Raw genomic sequence first — 13,560 nt, forward strand, 5'->3', positions numbered from 1 at the left:
ACTAGGACCATAGAATTTTAGAAAAGAATTCTGATGGACATGGCTCTCTTCAACAATGATGATTCAGGCCAGTTCCAATGGTTTTGTGATGAAGAGAGCCATCTGCACTCAGAGAAAGGACTTTAGGAATTGAGCATGGATCACAACATAGTAATTTCACTCTTTTTGTCTTTGTTTTGCTTGTTTTTTTTTTTTGTTTTGTTTTGTTTTGTTTTCTCATTTTTTTTCCTTTTTGATCTGATTTTTCTTGTGCAGCACGATAAATGTGGAAATATGTATAGAAGAATTGCACATGTTTAACATATTAGATTACTTACTGTCTAGGGGAGAGGGTGAGGAGAAGGGAGGGAAAAATTTAAAAGACAAGATTTTGTAATCTTGCAAGAATATTGAAAATTATCCATGTATATATTTTGAAAATAAAAAGTTTAATTAAAAAAAAAAAAACAGGAAAAAAAAGAATTTTAGAACTGACTGCAAGAGATTAAGGATCATCATTAACAAATCCTTGTTGACTTGATTTGAATAGTCATTATCAGTATGTTCCTTTCCATTTTTATACATACACAATTTCCAGTAAAATCACTCAGTAAGTCAGTCACCACGTTATGGGCTTGGGGCAGGAACGAGTATCTAGAAGGAAATGAAGCCGGTTTGCAAAGTTGGAGCAATCCTGTGCCTTATTCCTGTGGCCTGGAGAAGCTACCTGGCAATTGGAGGACTATGGAGATAACTCCCTGCATAGTTCTTCCAGGTAAAAGTTGAGGCAACATAAACCAACTGGTTCCTTCCAGCTTTAAACCTATTATCCTATGATTTGATGGGTCAGGGAGTTAGTATCCAGCTAGGGCATATGGCAAAATAGGAATGTTTTCTTCTTGAACGAAGTAGTTCTCAGCTCAATTACTTTTCTACCTCATTAGAATACCAGAGGCGATATTTTCCCTTGCTTCTTTTCTCCATTGCAATCTGTAAAGGAGAAAAAGTTTTCAAGACAATTTGTTTACAGACCATTAAAACTAGTTAAGCTGAGCTTCAGAGGAAATTGGCAATAGAAAAGAACAAAATTGGGTTTTCTTCCTATTTATTTTCATTTTTATTGAATGTAAGTTTAGGGAATGAAAGTTACTCTATCAACATTGAACTTTCCAGTTTTTCTAATGCCCAAATGCTGATAGCCCCTTCTGTATTTCACTATTTTCTCCTAGGTAAATGATCCTCTAAAAAGCATTAAATATCAAGGGACTAGTTTTCTCTTCATCAGTCTCACTAATACCTTTACTAATTTCCTTTACTGTGATGTGATGGGTAACACTAAGAAATCTTTATTTTTCCCTTTATGCGAAATTAGATTATTCCCTCAGAAGCCTCTTGTCCTCCCCCTTTTCATAGTAATTCCTAGAAATCTAGAATTCCTAGAAATTTTGATCTCCAGCAGTCAGGGAAATATAAACAGGTAAGGGATTTTGGAATGGATAACTGGGAAACAGCCCCAGCTCACTGATAACAAATACCTCTTGTCATTGTCATAATTGAGAAAACAGAAAAAAAAATTTATTCACTGGCTGGCATATTCTTCCCTCCTGCCTGATATTCTTTCTTTTCTGCTATGCCTTTTCTTTAAAACTCCAGCTCCCCTCTCCCTATGAAGAATATTATCTGCCTTCAAAGTCAGAAGTTTGCAATTTCTAGTTCACTGGGCCCTCTTTGCCTGTAATCTTAGAGGTACAAAACCAATTAGACCCCCTGAGCAGGACCTTCCTTCTGCCTATGAATTACTTGGCCCTCTTCAGCTTCCCGAGCATGGACCTAGGTATCCCAGGTAAAGCTTAGTATAATGCTGCACAATCCTGGAGAAGCCACTTGAAAGACCATTTTGATTCCCCCAATTTCTATAGTCTGAATGCCATTGTGTCAGGGGTTTTTGAGGATTCCATTATTTTACTTCTTTCCTCTTCTTCCTTTAATTGCTGTAGTGATATCAACACTTGGCTGCCAACCTAGTAGCCTCCCCTTGTTTTCTCTGCTCTTCTTGCATACTCTCTTAGGGATTTTCAGTGAAGCCTTTATAGGAGCAAAAAAAAAGAGCCCATTGCCTTCAGCATTAAATGGACCATCTAAGTCTTGTATGAAACTCCTTTAAGTCTTATAGTAATAGTGTACTATAGTGAGACATAAAAATTGTTGAGTAATTTTCCTCCCCACTTAATAGTATTTTATTTTTTCCCAATTATATGCAAAGATAGTTTTCTTTTTTTTTTATTAAAGTTTTTTATTTTCAAAACATTTGCAAGAATAATTTTTTTTCAGCATGGCCCTTTGAAAACCCTTGTGTCCCAATTTTTCCTTCCTTTTCTCCACCTCCTTCCCTATATGGCATGTAATCCAATATATGTTAAACATGGTAAAATATATGTTAAATCCAATATAGGCCTGCATATTGATACAATTATTTTGCTGCACAGGAAAAATCAGATCAAAAAGTTAAAAAAAAATGAGAAAGAAAATAAAATTCAAGCAAACCACATCAAAATGAGTCAAAATGTTATGTTGTGATCCACCCTCAGTTCCCACAGTCTTCTCTCTGGGTGTAGATTACTCTCATCATCACAAGATGTTTGGAACAGGTCTGAAACATCTCATTGTTGAAAAGAGCCACCTCTATCAGAATTGATCATCATATAATCTTGTTGTTGAAGTGTACAACGATCTCCTGGTTCTGCTCATTTCACTCAGCATCAGTTCATGTAAGTCTCTCCAGGCCTCTCTGAAATCATCCTGCTGATCGTTTCTTACAGAACAATAATATTCCATAACATTCATATATCATAACTTATTCAGTCATTCCCCAACTGATGGGCAGCCACTCAGTTTCCAGTTTCTAGCCACTACAGAGAGGGCTGCCACAAACATTTTTGCACATGTGGGTCCCTTTCCCTCCTTTATGATCTCTTTAAGATCCAAGCCTAGTAGAAACACTGCTGGATCAAAACATATGCACAGTTTGATAACCCTTTGGGCACAGTTCCAAATTGCTCTTCAGCAAAGATAGTTTTCAACATTCATTTTGTAAGATTTTTTGGTAAGATTCTGTAATATTCCAAATTTTTTCTTCCTTTCTCTTTACCTCCCTCCTCCTCAAGACAAGAAGAAATAGGTTATGCATATACAAACATTTTAAATACATTTCCTTATTAGACATATTGTAAAAGAAAAGTCAAAACAAAAGGAAAAAGCTATGAGAAAGAAAAACAACAAAAGACATGAAAATAGTATAATAGTATGCTTCGATCTGTATTCAACCTCCATAGTTCTTTCTCTGGATGTGGATGACATTTTCCATCACAAGTCTATTAGAATTGTCTTGGATCATACAATGAAACTTCAATAGAGCTTCAAGGCAAGAGGTATAAAAGATAAAAACATTAACTTGGAAAAAGAAAGGCCTTCAGATGTAAGATGAATATTCCATAAATTAGAAAGGCCCAGAAGTATGAGTAATTCAGTTGCCTTTGAAAAGGCCAGCAATAACAATGAGCTTGCTTCTAGGCCATAAGCTGTATTCTTACATTCTATATTCTCTAGACTATCATCTACACAAGACCTCCACAAGTCTATACAAGATCTACACAAGTGGCTCCACTGAGTGGTACTGGGCTCTCTTCAGTTGGAGAGTTATGGTGCTCTTCTGTTACAGGGTAATGATCTAGCATTATGGTCTTGGTAAAAGACATTTGCCAAATTCTTAAAGAACTAATTGAGCCTATTTTCTGATTGTTAAAGGGAAATATCCCAGTGGGGACTCAAAAGATAATGTTAGGAAGTCAGCTACTCACACAGTGACCCCTAGAGCCATAAAATAAGTAATAGTTATTCTTCTAGGTCTCAAACTACTATTGCCAATCTGAGAGAGTGACCTCAAAGGAGGTATTTTGCAAGCAATATTCTAAAAGTCATACTTCACCACTAATAAAACCATTTAAAATATCAAAGGCCAGGGACATGAGCAATCTATCATCACTGAAATGAGGCTGGCTGCTATACTGTTCTTAGGGGTTGGACTTTTGTGTAGAATGGGTATGTTATACCCAGATACTTTATGATGCATTAAAGGAAGGGGAACTATAAGCTGGTTGTATTGATGAAATGGGGACAGGAATTTAAATGCCAAAAAATACTTGTGAACTCTCCAAAATGCTACTATCTGATGATCTTATCTAAAAGGTAGAGTTCAGTGGGTTCTCTTTTTCTATTTAAGTCAAAGAATCCAGAGAAAAATGAGTGGCTGAGACAGTCCCAAATAATGATAAAGGCTTTAAATAGCCATGACAATTCAATGCCTAAGAAATTTTAATTTATAGATGGGCATTTCTGCTATATCCTGCAGTCAAATGACATTTATTTTTTAAAATTAGCTTCAAATGATCTCCCTTCTCCTTCAATTACCACTCCCCCCCCATGGTGAGCAACTTGATATATATTATGTATGTGCCATCATGTAAAACATATTTCCATATTAATTATGTTGTAAAAGAGGAAACAGGCCAAAAGAAAAGAACAATGAAAAAAAAAAAGAAAGTAAAAATAGTATGCTTTGCTCTGCAGACTCTATTAGTTCTTTTTCTGAAAGTGGATAGTATTTTCCATCACAAATCCCATGTAATTGTCTTGGGTTTTTGTATTGCTGAAAATGGCTAAGGTATTCACAGTTGATTACCATACAATACTGCAATTACTGTATATAATGTTTTCCTGGTTCTGTTCTCTTCAATTTGCATCAATTCATATAAATCTTCCCAGGTTTTTCTAGAGTCATCCTGTTGTTCATTCCTTATACCACAATAGTATTCTATTCACCATCATTCTTCTATACACTTAAAAATTACCTTATCTATGTTTGCATTTTCATTTTTTTTCTGACTCACTATCCCTAGATCCTTTATTTTCCCCCTTCACATTCTGTTGCAATCAATAAACACAGTCATACATTAAGTGTTGTGGCACAGTTCCCTTTTATTGTCCTGCTTCAGTTTCCCTAAATTGTCCTGCCTCAGTTTCCCTGAATTGTTCTGACTCAGTTCCTAATTGTTCTGCTCAGTCCTGCCTCACCACCCCTCCCTCCTAATCATGATGATCCAGATAAGGAGAAAGATCTTCTATCTTAGACATCATGACCCCAGTTTTTCCCAACTTATCAGAATGTCTGTTGCTTCCCCTACCCTGCCAGAACTGGATTGATAGTCCATTCCTACTCTCAGTGCTCTGATCTGTCCCTGCCTCGGTCTAACCCTGTAGCTGAGCCATATGTGTATATATACTTCCTGGGAAGCACAATTAGCTGCTGGATGCTTTGGACATCAGCCCTGGGAGTAGCATACCTCCAGCACAACCTCTCCTTTCAAATAAAATATTAAAAGCTCTCTAATCTCGATCTTGCCTCAGTTTCTCTGGCATTACATAAGCATGTTTGAAAATGTATATGCTATTCTTCACTTCTAGTCCAATTTCTCTTTTAAGAAGTCCTCTGGAGCAGTGGTATCAAATCCAGAGAATAAGGATCCCTATGGGCGCATATTAGCATTACTTTTTTTTTGTTGAATAGTTCCATTTTAATGTCTTGGCTAGCTCTGAGGGTCTTGTGGTTTGGATGTAGCATTCCTGATACTTCTACTTTGAAGTAATTTCTGGTTACTGCATTGAATAGAGTTCTTAAGTCTTGCAGAGTTATTTTTCTTTACACTGTTGTAGTCACTATATAAATTATTTTTCTGGTTTTGATTATTTCATTCTAGGTCACCTTGTATAATCTCTCCCAGATTTTTTTTAAAAAATAAATTCCTTTTGTCATTTCTTATGATGCAATAATTCCATTACATTCATATACCATAAATTATTCAGCCATTTCCCTGAAGGGTACCCCCTTACTTTACAATTTTGCTACAACAAAAAATGCTGTTTTTTTTTTTTTTTTTTTTTTTCCTACATGTAAGTCCTTTCCCCACTTCTTTGAAGTGATTTTTTTTTGGGGGGGGAGTTATCATTTTTGTTTTCTAAAATGGCTTTGTTGATTTATAGTTTCATTAATGCTGCCTGTCCTTTCACATGTTGTGCAACTTATTTTCATTTTTTGACATCCTTCCCAATCTGATAGCTATAAGATGGAACTTTACAATTATTTTAATTTAAATTAAATTATTATTTGGAGAATTTTCCCCTCCTGGTTTTGATCATGTCTTTTTTTTTTTTTTTTTGTACTTACCTGTTCATATCCTTTGATCAATTATCTACTGGGAAATGACCCTGAGTTCTCGAGAGGGTATGCCAGTGAAACATAAGGTCTTATCAGTCTATCAGTCTTTTTATTTATTTTCTTTTATTATAGCAGTTTAATATAAAAACCTGGAAAAAATAATGAATACAAATTAAGGTATTTCCAGAATAGTTTTCTACAAATCCTAATATCGCAGATGACAACCTTTGTTTTATAAAAAAGAAGTGAAAGCAAGAAGGTAAGTTGGATTTGCTCTTTGATTGATAATTCATTGCTATAGGACTTGTCTGAGATTCTCTCCTGACTTGTAGGGTATACCATAGAGCATTTTTTTTTCTTTGTATTGGTTTCATACTATCTTTTTTTTTTTTTTAACAGTATTTTATTTTTCCAAATGCATGCAAAGATAGTTTTCAATGTACACTTTTGCAAAACCAAGGTCTAGCAGTCTTAACAAGGTGGAAAGACTTCTAGAACTGATCTTGCAATAGACCAGGTGTTTGTAACTTAAAAAAAAAATATCACAGACCCTTTTGTCAGCCTTGTAAAACCTATGAACCCTTTCTCAGAATGTTTTTGAATATACAAAATAATAGCATTTCAAAGGAAATTACATTGTAAGTCATCAAAATAGCAAATAAACTCAAAAAACAAGTTTGTGCACCTCAGATTAAGAATTCCTGAAAGACTGTATATTCGTTATATGAGAACTAGCTCATCTTAAGTTCAGAGAGGTTCTTCACAGGGTAACTTTTTGTACTGGATCTGAGGGGTTTATTTTCAGAGACTAGAAAGTTGGTCCAGTTCTCCCACTATTTAGTAGCAAGTGTTCTCTACATGGATGACAACATATACACCAGAGAAATTGAGAACAATCCATAAATAAAACATATATTTTAATGAAATTTACAAAAAAAAAAAATTGTTCAAAAAAAAAGTTCAAAAAACTTTTCCAAGTTAAATAAACTTTTGTAAACATGATTATAAGAAAAAGATCTATTAACATACACATTCAGGTTTATCGCAGGTTATTTTTTTGCTGAAGCAATTGGGGTTAAGTGACTTGCCCAGGGTCATACAGCTAGGAAATGTTAAATGTCTGAGGTCAAATTTGAACTCAGGTCCTCCTGACTTCAGGGCTGGTGCTCTACCCACTGTGCCACCTAGTTGCTCCCAGGTTCTTTTAAAAAACAATTTTAGATATGAATTCTATCCCTTCCTTACCACAAATTGAGAAAAAAAGAAAAACAAAACCTTTGTTATGAACATGTAGAGTCAAGCAAAAATTTCCACATTGGTCCATGTAAAAAAAAAAAAAAATCATGCTTCATTCTACATTCTGGGTCCATCACCTCTGTATCAGAATTGGGTTCATCATGAGTACTTTAGATGTTATAGATCATTGTATTGATCAGAACAGCCAAGTCTGTCACAATTGGTTATTATTATAATATTACTCACTGTGTGGTGTTCTCTTGATTCTTACTTTATTCTGTATCAATTCATGTGTCTTCCCATTTCTTACAGTACAATACTATATAATTTCTTATAGTAGAGTAGTATTTTGACACGTTGTAACCAGTGTTAAAGGGGAAATATGGCTTTGTCCCTCTTCCAGTCATTTTTGTATTAAAATAGATTATTCCTTAAGGGCTGTTTCTCTTTGGAATGAAAATTGAGTAGCTCTGAAAGCTAGCAAATGAATTTTGGTGTTTGTAGGTCATCTTATTTGTAAACTTTGTTAAATGCTTTAAAGTTTGCAAAGCACCTCATTTGAATGTTATAACAATCCAGGAAAGGTCTAAGGATGAGGTAGGTACATATATTATTATCCTCATTTTAAAGATGAGGAAACTGAAGTTAATTTGTTCAACAGCCTTCTTAATTGACACTTTATGCACTAAACGTAGCTATCAAGAAAGCCTTGTGCTCCACTTCTGAGTGTGGCTCAAACCCTATTAAGATGTAGTTACCTCATTCCACTGTACTGTTGTATTTAAAAAAAAAAAAAATGGATAACATGTGGCTTTCTATGTCAATATGTGACCTGCAGGGATCCCTCTTTATGATTTAGTGACTCCTGTTCTACCTAGTTAATGCTTCTGCCCTACATCAATATCATCAAATTCATCAATCAAAATCTGCTTTCTGAATGCTTCCTGGTGTGAGTTACACAACCAGGGACAGGAGAGAGTTTTCCAAGAGTAGATACCATGGGAGGAAAGAAGGGTAAAACACTGCTATCTTGTTCTGAGGACTTTGTTTTGATGTCTTTCACTGTGTGTGTGTGTGTGTGTGTGTGTGTGTGTGTGTGTGTGTGTGTTACATTATTGTGGTCACTGACTCAATTTTCCTTTGTTTTATAAATTTTACTGATGCTTTTTGTTCTTACATTTTACTTATTTTTGAATATACCTCCCAATCCAATCCTCCCTTATAACAGAAAGAAAAAGTCAGATCATGATATGACTATGCTTGAAATATTCTGTTCTAAAATCCTACCTTTCTGACTAGAGAGGGGAGGTGTATTTCATTATCCGTGCTTGGAGATCGTGACTAGATTTTTCAATTACTCAGAATCTGCCTCCTTAAGAGTTATATTTAAATTTATGTTATTGAAGCCATTATGTATATTGTTCTTTGGATTCTGCTAACTCACTCGGCATGAATTCATAAAATTTTCCATGTTTCTTTGAATTCATCATATCTGTAATTTCTTATTGCACAAAAATATTCCAGGAGGCATATACCATAATACATTTAACCATTCCCAAAAATGAAAACAACTACTTTACTTTCAAACCTTTATCACAAAAAGTTCTGCATTGTCTTTTCTGTCAGGTTTAAATTACTTTAGCTTTAAAGTATTCCATAATGATGGGACTTCACAAATTCTTCTTATTCTTTTAAATTTCCTTCCTTTTTCTTCCTTGAAACCTCTTTTTGTGAGACACAAATAAATCAACAAGCCTTTTAAATGATTTGACCGGTCATTTGGTATGTCAATATTATACATAAGTTTTCTTGGCAAAGATCTGGAATGTCTGCCATTTTCTTCTTCATGGATTAAGACAAACAGGTGTGACTTGTCTAGGGTCAGACAGCCAGTGTTTGAGGCAGAACTGGAAATCAAGTCTTCTTGACTCCAGGCCCAGAGCTTTACGCACTGAGCTACTATATGTTTGTGGAGGCCCAGTGTTGCCTGTCTCCTCTTTTTAACATGCTTCACTTTTGGTAAGGTATTTTGACTTTATTTCTATTGAATTAAAGAGAAACAATAATAGAGAAGTAGTTCTTCATTTTTTTTACTCCTCAAATTAGAATTACCAGGGCCCCAAGAATATAAAATACTCTGGTACAAATTAAAATGGTCTCTTTTATTGATACATTGAAACCTAAAACATGATCACATTAAAAAAAAAAAAAAAACAAAAAACAAAAAAAAACTTAACAGGTAACTTTCTTCTTGAGCATATTTCAGAGTGGAGAAGTCTTGCTTTTTTCATTCAGGAGACTGTGGTGGTCTCTCTTTCTCAAGTTTATTTTGACTCGATTGTCCACTGTGGGAAGTAACAGCAAAGTTTCATCCAAGAAGACATCTTTTGTTAATTCAAGTTTTTCCTATGGTGTTAGAAAACCTTTCTTCATTTGACATTTTAACTTTTTTGACATTTTGACATTTGACTTGAAAACAAAACCAATTTTTAAGCAAAACAATCCCTTGTATTGGCTTATTACAAATTTCTTTTATAAATAACTTCCCCCCTCCCCAAACTTTAGAAACTTTATTTAAAAAACGAAGAAAGAAATGAAGCTGGAGGAATTAAAAAGTACCCGTCACTTTACTCTCTTTAACAGACTGCTCAAAGTTTTGAGGACGGCTGCAGGTTTGCTTAGTACAGTCACAAGCCCACCCTATCATCAGCTTCTTGTGGGCATATGGATGAGGTCTTCCTAATCACTCTTATCCTCTCCTTGGTAATGTCTGTACTCTGGCTTCAGTTCCCAGGTATTTTTGTGGGTCCCCTTAACATTGTAAATGCCTATTTCTCTCAAGATTTCCTTCAGGTATATCTAAAGAAGAAAAAAAGAAACCACAACAGATTAGATTATGATGACAGACAATCACTGTATTTTGCTTAAAATACAATTATTTGTTTGCCAGAGCAGACTTTTCCGTAACAAAAATTACGACCTGACAAATGTCAGGCTCTCAGAGGGATTTCTTGACTACAGTTTAAGAATTCTGCTATGCTGGTTTCTGACACTATACTATTAGTCATACCACACATACAATTACCATGTATTTGAATTTACAAGATGCTGGAAAGCTATGCATGCCATCAAATTGAAAGCAGAGGGGTTTTTTCTTGTTAAAAATACATGAACACCTAGCAAATTACTGGTGTTCAATGTTTATTATTATTATGATACCTCATTAATAACAGTTATAGTAGTAATAATCCATCTCTGCCAATCCTGAGAGTAAATCATGGAGTTCTCCATGAAGTTACAAAGCCAGCAGCTGCATAGCGGCCACAAGGGTCTGGAAGGGGGTCAGAGAGGATCGTTATCATGAAGTAACCAGTGCAGTGCCTATATACAGGACAAAATGCCTGTATCAGGAAATCTGGAGCCCCAAGCTTCCTAGTTACAGGAGGTGCCTGACCAGTCAATCATGTTCTCAATTACTCCCAGATCATGTCCTGGGTTGCAAGACATCAGGGAAAATTCAGTCATGATAGCAAAGTGCTTCAAAATATACCGCAGTCTGCCGACTGGTGACACTGGAGTCAATGTATTAAGGGGGTATGCAATGCTGTACACTTCTTCCTCACCAATAAATAAGGCTACCTAAAAGTAGAAAAAAAAGGCTCCAAACCCCTGTGAATTAATCTACCATACAGCCCAACTCAATACTGTGCTGTTCCAGTGTGTAAATAACTGCATCCCTGCTGACAGATAAGGAAAGGAGAAACATGTTATAAGTTGACCAATGTTAATTTAATTATTTCTCCTTTAGGGGAAAATTAGTCCTGACTTTCAGGCATGGTTTCAAAATTCTACTTTCTAGGTGTCGAGTTAGAAAGAGGAGCCCTGGCTTGTGGGGTCCTTAAATGTCTTCCTGTTTCTCTTGGGAATGTCAAGGGAATACACCAGGAACATCATTAGATCTCTCCTATTGCTTTTTTAAATGTGAATTTTTGGGGTGGTGGTAGTGAAGATAAAAGACGGGAGAATTCTCTTGGAAACTGACTTTACTTTGATAGAAGAAAGAATTTTTGATAAAATCACAGAAAATTTATGCTTGAATTTGAAAAATTGTGTGATTGACAAATCACTTACTTGGTTTTGAGGAAGCTCAGTTCAGTTGTGGTTTTTAAAGCAAAGCATTTTGGTTAGGATCAAGAATGTATGATCTGGGACCTGTAAATCTGGTTTGAAAAAACTGGTAAATATTTCAACACAGTTCCTTGTAATTTTGTGTGTTTTGTCATTTGCCTTTAAGAAAGGGCTTATGACAGAAAAAGTTCTGAACCTTTGGGCTGAGGGATCATCACAGACAGCCTCTAGTACCTCTGAAGGTGTGGGATTCTGAGTTTCTCAAGTCTATTGCTTAGCTCCCTGAGATGCACAATCAGGATGACAGGCATTCAATTGGGAATGCTTATAACTCATACTTCTCACAAGCATCACATATCAAAGGCTCAATGTTTTAAAAAAAAAAAACAAAATTGTTTAAAATACTTTCTGTCCCTTGACATCAGCACTCCCAGTCCAAGCCCAGCAGGTGGCAGCAAGGGATCAAATGAACACTGGGGCTATGGTCTCCCAGTGACCCAATAGGGCCCTTCCAAACCATCTGCTTGTGGATCAACAAGGGACCTTTCTGGATACATACACAGAGATGCTTCTGAACGGTCCAGATGACAGATGCCTATTTCTTCAAATTACAATTTTAAAAGGCGTACACCTAGGAACTCGGAAAAGTTAACTATAAACACAAAGCTATGAAGTTAGGCACAAATTATTTGTAATCTAGGTACAAAATGCCAATATGGTGACTTACATGGTCAGTTTCAGTGAATTATGTAAATGGATGAAAAGCAGCTGCAAACAGTGGTTTGCCTTTAAGCAAAAGGTTACATGATTGAAAAAAGGTAAAATAAAAAGGCATCCCACTGTGAGAGAGAACTCCCAGTCAAGATTCCTTTCCTTGATAACAACTATAATTTTGAGATACAAACTTGTCACAGTGCCAAGTTGGTGAGAAATATGTGTTGGCAAGAAATGGGCAAGCACACACACACACACACACACACACACACAGACCCTTGGACATCTGCTGTTTTGGAGAGGGGCTTCCCCCACTTTTGCTTGGCTGGCTTGGTATGAGGATATAAGCATACTGTGTTTCCTTCACAGGAAGACAACACTAATGACAGTAAGTCACAAGGCACAAACTTTGAATTCTTTTCTCTTAAATGGAGATACAGAGGTTGCAATGAATCATGATATTCTCTTACTTTGACTCAGTATTGATTAAGCACCTACTAAGTGAACAATTGTCTAAGATACTGGGTGAGGTACTAAGTTCAAATAAACCAAGTCCTTAATATAAAACCAAACTTGATGATGCCTAAAAAAAGATGAGAAATATCATGGGAGGGCTGGGGAGATTTAGGCTTTAGAGAATGGGGGAGAGGGGAGAAGGGAAGTGAGAAAGGGAGGGCATTTAAAGCCCTAGGAAACTGTGAGGTAGAAGAGGTAGAAGAGCACAGGACAGAGGGAAGGAAAAAACCAACACTTTGTCACTAGTACACAGAGCACAGTGTATGTGGAGAAGAATAACAATGAAACAAGACAGGACAGAGAGGACCACCAAACTGTGGAAGACCTCTCAAGCTAAGAAGCTTGAATTTCACTTGATAAGTAATGGGGAACTGCTGAAAGATTCTGAGCAAGAGTGACATAACCCATTTTGTGATTAAGGAAGACAAGGCTGGTAGCAAAGTGTAACCTAAGTTGTAGAGGGAAAGAAAATAGAGCTAAGGAGAAGTATAGAAGGCTAACAAAATAATGTCATCAAAGTTCTAGAAGTCAATGTCTAGACATGGAAAAATGTTCTTGTTCTCTATGCAAGGATTATTTACTTGTTCTCAAATCTAAAACTGATGGGGTGCACATCTGCTTGACCTAAGTCAGCTAACCTATAGATATTCAGAGAGGGAACTATGGAGTCTGAATGCAGATTTAAGGCCACTATTTTCACTTTTCTTTCTGTGCTT

At 35.9% G+C, this 13,560-nt stretch overlaps 1 protein-coding gene across 3 annotated transcripts in view; it reads right to left on the reverse strand.

Annotated features, from left to right (window-relative positions):
* Window positions 1-9,629: 9,629 nt before the first annotated feature.
* GTF2F2 (general transcription factor IIF subunit 2) overlaps window positions 9,630-13,560 on the reverse strand; it is a 166,846-nt gene continuing 162,915 nt past the window's right edge. For all 3 annotated transcript variants that reach the window (XM_074299136.1, XM_074299135.1, XM_074299137.1), the window contains one exon: window positions 9,630-10,345. In XM_074299136.1, coding sequence (XP_074155237.1) covers window positions 10,226-10,345 — 120 coding nt within the window. In that variant the 3' untranslated portion in view covers window positions 9,630-10,225. The remainder of the gene's footprint in view (window positions 10,346-13,560) is intronic.

The sequence above is a fragment of the Sminthopsis crassicaudata genome, chromosome 3 (assembly GCF_048593235.1).
Source record: "Sminthopsis crassicaudata isolate SCR6 chromosome 3, ASM4859323v1, whole genome shotgun sequence".
In the NCBI taxonomy this organism is placed as follows: Eukaryota; Metazoa; Chordata; class Mammalia; order Dasyuromorphia; family Dasyuridae; genus Sminthopsis; species Sminthopsis crassicaudata.